Source organism: Bos taurus, chromosome 4, assembly GCF_002263795.3.
Source record: "Bos taurus isolate L1 Dominette 01449 registration number 42190680 breed Hereford chromosome 4, ARS-UCD2.0, whole genome shotgun sequence".
NCBI classification, from domain to species: Eukaryota; Metazoa; Chordata; class Mammalia; order Artiodactyla; family Bovidae; genus Bos; species Bos taurus.
This window is the reverse complement of record NC_037331.1, coordinates 11,200,389-11,208,460: the sequence shown is the minus strand read 5'-3', so window position 1 is coordinate 11,208,460 and position 8,072 is coordinate 11,200,389. Positions and strand designations below refer to the sequence as shown.

Here is an 8,072-nt window from a genome sequence, read left to right as displayed (position 1 = left end):
GCCCTGTCCCGTCTCTGAGGGCCGCTAACCCTACAAAAGCAGCGGCACCCACGGCTGGGATCCAGACCGCCTGGAGGTTGGACGCTGTGCACCCTCCTCCCCTCCTCTCGCCGGCAACGTCTGAATCCGGACACCATGGACTCGGTTCGCCCCCTCTGGCTGATGCTTCTGTCGCTGCTCCTCGTGGGAACTGCGCTGGGTGATGCCTCGCAGGCGCCGCCAGGTACCCCACCAACCCGCGCCCAGGGGACCCGTTTTCGCCCTGGCCAGGCGGCAGGGGTTCCGCGGACCCCTGCACCCGCTCTCTGCGCCCTCCTTCCCCCTAATTCCTGTCGTGCACCGCAAGTTTGCACTTTCTGTCTCTGTAAGGCCCTTCTGCTAGGCTGGGAAGCTGCTGGGACAAACCTCCCCACCCCCACTACCCCGGGAAGCCTCTCCCTCCACGGAGATGCGGCTGACCTCCTACCCCTCCGTAGGAAATAACGCGGAGATCTGCCTCCTGCCCCCGGACGACGGGCCCTGCCGGGCGCGGATCCCCAGTTACTACTACGACAGGTACACGCAGAGCTGCCGCGAGTTCATGTACGGAGGCTGCGAGGGCAATGCCAACAATTTTGAAACTTTGGAGGCCTGCAACGAAGCGTGCTGGAAGATTGAGAGTAAGTGCTCTCTCCCACTCCCAGAACTCCAGTACTGCGGCAAAGAAGGGCTAAGTGGGAAATGAGCTTATTTTTCACATCCCATTTTCTATAGTAAGTTTCATCCTTGATTTTCTCGGATACTAAGTTAGGCTTATTGCTTTTCAGTTGACTAAAAGTGATCATGAAACTTCCAACGACAAACATTTCCTCTCCCCTAACTGGCATTTATCATAATTCAGTGTGTGTGCAGACTTCGGAAAGATTTCTCCTAAGGCATAAGGATGCAAGAGTGTCCTGTATTAGGTGCAACATAAGTGCCTGTCTGTATTTATCATTAGTTCTAAACCTATGGTTTTTATGCCTCCTTGAGAGGGCATTTTTCTCTTGTCCACTGTGTAGCGATCTGAAATACTTTCAGTGGATTTTGTTATTAACGTCTGAATTTAGCTAATTATAACCTTACTTTTGTCCCTTGATACCCAAAGAGATCTTGGGTTAGTATAGAGATATAAAAAATATAGAGATTCACAATGCTGTTTGCAATTTTATTTTAATTATGTCTACTGTCTCTGTGAAGGCCTGTAATAGAACATGGGGCTCAGCTGTTAAAGGAACTGAGCCAGGGAAAAATATGTATTCCTATGAATAAGTTTGATTAATTTCATACATAGAAACAATCAGAACACTCTGAGAGAATAATCTTTCCAGTAAGCATGAAAAATTTATCATAGCTGAATCAGGTCTGGAGACACTGTTAAAAAAAAAACAGAAGCTGAATAGAGTTGTCTCTCAGTGTCTGCAGTGACTGGTTCCAAGACCCCAACTCTCCGATGCCAAAATCCACAGTATTTGCATATAACCTGTGCACATTCTCCCTTATACTTTAAATCATCTCTAGATTCCCTACCAGCATAGGACAAATTCAAGCTTTGTTTTTTTTTTTTTTAATGAACTTTCAGGAATTATTTTTTCCTGAATATTTTCTCTCTGGGTTGGTTGAATCTGTGGAATGCTGGACCCAAGGATACAAAATCTTGTTGTAGCTGGACTAATGGGCACTCTTTTGGGCGTTTACTAGCCCAGCACTAAATATCATGCCTCCCACCCCCCACTGCCACTCTACTCCTGGCCACCACCAGTGGCTTCTGAAAATACAGTTAAGTTTTACAGGAAGAATAAGAAGGCTAATTTTTGACTAACATTGTTTTATGCCCTCCTTTTCCTAGAAGTTCCCAAAATTTGCCGGTTAAAAGTGAATAAGAAGCAGTGTGGGGAGCTCAGAGAACAGTATTTCTTCAATCTAAGTTCTATGACATGTAAAAAGTTCATATCTGGCGGGTGTCACAGCAATGAGAACCGGTTCCCGGATGAAGCTACGTGTATGGACTTCTGTGCACCAAAGAGAGGTAAATACTCTCTTTGTGGTGTCTGTACTTCATTTCTTTATTTAGACTTTAGGGTGAAAACATTAATAATTTGATATGAAATTAAGCTGGTTTGCATTCTGATGATTTCACGTATAATATGATACCAGTCTGCACACTACTGCCCCGTGAGGGAGTATTTTTACATGTGAGAGTGTGAGCTAGAAGGTTAATAACTTGCCAAGTTCTCAGGGCTGGAAAGTGACGAAGCTATGATTCAAGCTTTTACTTCCTCTTTGGCATTGTTTCTTTAGAACTATTTCTCATCTATTTAACTTGCACATAAAAAAACTACAGTGTTCATTAATGAATCACATGCATGAAATCAGGTATGTATATGAGATAGTGTGATAGACTTAAGCTGGTGAAACCTGAAGATTTCTAAACTTTTTCTTCAGATTTCTGTGTTCTTTAGTAATTACAGATTGTAACACAAATTGATCTCTCCTCCCCATGTTTTACCCACATACCCCATGCGATCCCTAAAATGATGGGTTATTTGGGTAGTGGGTAATGTTTGTAGAGACAGTCCAGGTGTTTTCCGTAGGCACAGCAGAGACATGTACACATAGATAAGTTCAACAAACAAGGAAAATTTGCTTTGGCAGTCTGTGATAAAGCTCTGTAGCTATACCGTGTTGAGTATGCAAAATCTTGAATTAATGAGGAGTTGCTTGTTGCTGGTGTTCTCTTAAATTGTTTATGTAAATTTAAGTGTTCCAGTGGCTACCTGGGAATTAGATATATGTATTCTTCCTTAAGAATGGAAGGAGAGCTGACAGAAACATTGAAAATAAAACTACCAACACAAGAGAGTATGCCAAAGCATGTCACATATTTTCTCTTGAAACATAGCTCATTTTTACCTGACCATATGATTTTGGGGTTTATTTCTTTACACATTCAAATGATACAAGATATAGCTTGAAATTCCATAAGATAAATTATAAATTCCATAAGAATTTATAATTAACAAACTATGTGTTTGAAATTTAAGGCACACTTTTTAAATGGCTTAGTATAATATTTTGGATTCAGAAAGAAGCTTCTATGGGATTAGATGTTCTTCAGTTACTTCAGTAATCAGCACAGCTTATTATTTCCAGTATTACTGCATTTCTAATTTTATTTTCTTTTCCGTTAAGCTCCAGTATTTTGCTACAGCCCAAAAGATGAGGGGCTGTGTTCTGCTAATGTCACTCGCTATTATTTTAACCCAAGACACAAAGCCTGTGAGGCCTTCAACTATACTGGGTGTGGAGGGAATGACAATAATTTTGTCAACTTGAAGGACTGCAAACGCACTTGTGTAAAAGGTAATGTTTTGGGTTTTTTTCTTATTCAGTTTTTAAACTAACTTTATACATAATTCATAAACAAAATTATTTTATGTACCCATTTTACTAATAGCATATTGCCATTTCTAGACTACTTCTACATACATAGCACTTCAGTACTGATCCGTTTTGTCTAAATGCTTACACAGGCTAACTACAGTCGGCAGTAGCTGTATTTTACAGGTAGAATGTTATTAACTTAGTGGATAGTGAGTAAAACTGACTTCATACTGATTAAAAGTAAGACGAGGTGGGTTTGTAAGCATGTCGGAAATGGTGATTTATAATGAGTCTACAGACTGGGGACATATGATGTTTATTTTTATTTTGTTGATCTTAGCCTTGAAGAAGGAAAAGAACAAGAAGATGCCAAGACTTCTCTTAGCCAATAGAAGACTGAAAATTAAGAAGAAGCAGTTTTAACCAGCTTTTTTTTTGTTGTTTTTCTGTATGTCATCTTGTGAATGTCCTTATGGTTATATCTGAAGGACAACATGGTAACACAGGCAAGCGAATCATTAGTGATTTATTCACCAGTTCTTACCTGTTACATTTTTTATTTGTGTATTTTTTAATACATAAGTAGCTGCTATTCAAATGTGAATCTATTGTTTTTAATATGCTATTCAACTATTTTTTTATGAGGTTAAATTCTTGCTGTGTTTAAGATATAAAAGCAAATATGACTCACTCAGTTCTTGGGGTTGCTCTCCCTGATTTCAGAAGATGATTTAACTGAAAAACATAAGACAATATAATCATATTTTTTAACATATAGGATTATAAAAAGGATCAGCAAATATATTTAATTTTGCATTTTAAAATTAGATTATATTTTAGGCCCAAGGAGACAAATTTGAAGATGTACCAATACTTCAAAAAATGTTAAAATGCTATTATGTAGGTCCTGCTAACTTACTTCCATTTCTGTTGTGTCATTTAAAAGATAATAAAGTAATGTTTTTGACTGAATTAAAAAGCTAGTACATTAATTATATCAGAAATGGTCTCCTCGGAGGGGGAAAATTCTCTCTGCTCATCTATCCATCCATCCCCATTCAGCATATGTTGTTAAAATTTTTGACCTGTATTTATATCAGAGACAATTCATACATTTAATAATTTAAACTCCACTAATATTTCTGATAAATATGATCATTTCATTTAAACAATTTTTTCTTTCTCTGTAACAACAAGATTTTTTTTAAGAATTCCTGCGTTTTCTTGGCAAGAGTAATATTTAAAAGTATGCCCCTGATCTGGCAAAAGTATAAGTACATTTGTGCTTTTCTTTTTTTTTTTTTTAATTTTATTTAATTTTTAAACTTTACATAATTGTATTAGTTTTGCCAAATATCAAAATGAATCCACCACAGGTATACATGTGTTCCCCATCCTGAACCCTCCTCCCTCCTCCCTCCCCATACCATCCCTCTGGGTCGTCCCAGTGCACCAGCCCCAAGCGTCCGGTATTGTGCATCGAACCTGGACTGGCATCTCGTTTCATACATGATATTTTACATGTTTCAGTGCCATTCTCCCAAATCTTCCCACCCTCTCCCTCTCCCACAGAGTCCATAAGACTGTTCTATACATCACTGTCTCTTTTGCTGTCTCATTCACAGGGTTATTGTTACCATCTTTCTAAATTCCATATGTGCTTTTCTTAAACAATCCTTCTTTTAAAAATCTATCCCAAAGGTATGACAACAAAAACAAAAAATGAAAATGCTATATGCTGTGGTTGATGTATTATTTGGAATAACACCGAAAACGGGAAACAAATGAGACACTTATCATTAGGGGGTTGGTTGAAGAAATTATGGGTGAAAAGTGAGCAAATTCTTTATATGTGAATATCATCTGATCCTCAGAATACATTTTAAAAAACAGGGTCTAGAACAATGTGACTAAATACACACACACAAAGAATAGAAGATACAAAGATATTATATTAAAAATGGTTACCTATAAGATGAAGGAAGATGTGAATGTACCTTACTATATAGTTTTGATCTTGGACCATGTAAATTTTTGTGTCATTTAAAACCAAAATTAAATTTAAAAAATAAAAAGCATTTTTCTAAAATTGGAAACCAACCTAAACAATTGAACCTAAATAAATATTAAATGATGGCATAACTGTGAAAAGGGTATATGATTAATTCCAGTGACTTTCAAAACTAGTAATTTGACTATGTATCTTTTGGAAAATATAATCCAAGAGTCAAATAAATTCTGAAAATGCATTTTGTAGTGTTATTTTGAATGTATTATATATAGAATATTATATATTCTATAAAAATGTGTCTCCCACCCTTTCATCACAAAGTCTTTGGATCAATGACTATCCAGCATTAGTAGGTACAGCTACTGTCCAGATTATAATCACTAAAAGAAACCAGAGGTCTTGAGAATAATCGCTGAGTGTAGGTCTCGGACAAGAAATCTGAAAGATGAACCTGGGCCATTTCATAAATTAAGTAAGGAAACTATAAAGCCTAATGAGTCCTATCACAGGAACAGGAGAGTACCATTAGGGAATGAGGCAAAATGAGCATCAGAACAAATATTGACCACAATACAGGTAAGTATATAAATATGAATATAACATGAGTTGATCATCACACACACACACACACACACACACACACACACACACACACGCGCGCACCTCCTTGGTGACTCTCGAGGGTTGCTAGAGCGCTATCTCATTACTTTGAACACTAATGAATTAAGAGAAATAATAAAGGACTTATTCTTTTTTATTTAGTCTTAAAAACTAAATAGTGTATGAGAGAAAGTTACTCACAGAGGAATCCCACCTAATACAGGCAATAAAATGTTAGAAGATACCCCTAGTGAAAGTGTGCATCTATTTGGCAAAACCAATACAATAGTGTAAAGTTTAAAAATAAAATAAAAAAAAAAAAAGAAAGTGTGCATCTAGGTAATGATTATCCGTGCATGCTGAAACCAGGGCATGAAAGATTGATGGAGAACAGTTTCATGGAGCAATGAGACTAATGGACAATTTTAACCTTACTAAAAGTGTGCCAACACATATTATTCACTTCTGGATATGAGGTAACAAGAAATGGACATCCCATCCAATGAAGTGATCTTGCAGACAGAAGGAGAGAAAAAATTAAGCCTAAAGTTAAGCCAGTCTCTAGATCTCCTTACCTATCATTGTACTGCCAGATTGTAAGGCACGCTTGGGGATAAAGGAGCAAGTTCTAAGAGACCAGGGAAAGTTAAATCAGTCAAATCCATAATACTGGACACTCCACAAGACAAACATCCTAGTTTCTCCAACAAACCAAAGACATTTTTAAGAGGAGGAAAAAGAGGAGGAGGCTTTTATAGAGTATGAGATGTAACAACAACAAAAAACATGTCATTAAAAGTTTTCAGTTGAGTAAGGCCTATATTTAGGACTTTACTGGTGGTTTCTGAGAATGATTACAGCAGAAGGATCTTGTCTGTGTTCTGGGATTGTTGAGTGAGTGATACAGAGTCTTTGCGGGGGACTTGGGGAGTTCCGAGAACTACAGGGAAAACTTGATTTGCTATTCGTCGCCTTTAACCCAGGTTCATGGACGTGACTTAGCTTACAGCTGCAGTTTTCTATTCAGCAAGGGTCAAAAGTGGACTTTTATACAACTGTTCTAATACTCCAAATCTCTGCAATTTTAATTCAGTGAAGTAACAAATAAAGCTGTTGTAGGACGTTCTGCTGCTGCTGCTGTTGCTGCGAAGTCGCTTCAGTCGTGTCCGACTCTGTGCGACCCCAGAGACGGCAGCCCACCAGGCTCCCCCATCCCTGGGATTCTCCAGGCAAGAACACTGGAGTGGGTTGCCATGTCCTTCTCCAATGCATGAAAGTGAAAAGTGAAAGTGAAGTCGCTCAGTCGTGTCCGACTCTTCGTGACCCCATGAACTGCAGCCCACCAGGCTCCTCCGTCCATGGGATTTTCCAGGCAAGAGTACTGGAGTGTGGTCATATCGTCTTCTCCATTCTGCAGTTGAAGGGAAATTCCTTCTTGCCACAATCAGCCTGAAGACAAGTCACTACTGTGGTTTCACCAGACAGACTGATTAAAAGAAATGTCCCAGTCTGTGACATGAAAAAGGAATGGGCTAGCTTTTAATATGAATGTGAATTCACTTACTGAAAAAAGTTATTATGGACTACCACCCGTGTATACATATTGTACATGTTCACTCATAGAAACTGTACCTGGAGCCTTTCAGAGGATTCTTGAATCATAGTACCTCCAAAGTGTTAGTCACTCCGTTGTGTCCAACTCTTTGTGACCCCATGGACTGTAGCCCCCCAGGCTCCTCTGTCCATGGATTCTCAAGGCAAGAATACTGGAGTGGGTAGCCATTCCCTTTTCCAGGAGATCTTTCCAACCCAGGGATTGAAGCTGGGTCTCCTGCATTTTAGGCAGAATCTTTACCTACAATCTGAGGCACCAGGGAAATCCTAGTATCTCCAAGTGTACATGCTATTTCTGCCAAAAGTCTTGTAGCCATTTAGGCAATGATGTTTATCAGTGAGGGACTGTCCTTTGGCATGGCCTTCCTTATATTGTAACAACGCTTGTAGAAGCTTGTCTTTACAAGTGCTGTGTTTCTAAAAGAAAAATATTGGTTTTGGATAA

At 38.8% G+C, this 8,072-nt stretch overlaps 1 protein-coding gene across 1 annotated transcript; it reads left to right on the top strand.

Moving 5' to 3' along the window:
- The first annotated feature begins 72 nt into the window (after window positions 1-72).
- Window positions 73-4,381, top strand: TFPI2 (tissue factor pathway inhibitor 2). Its single transcript, NM_182788.1, is given in 5 exon segments — window positions 73-223; window positions 477-659; window positions 1,868-2,047; window positions 3,211-3,381; window positions 3,743-4,381. Coding segments are annotated over 5 exon segments (705 nt in total). The 5' UTR covers window positions 73-135; the 3' UTR covers window positions 3,826-4,381.
- Window positions 4,382-8,072: the final 3,691 nt, after the last annotated feature.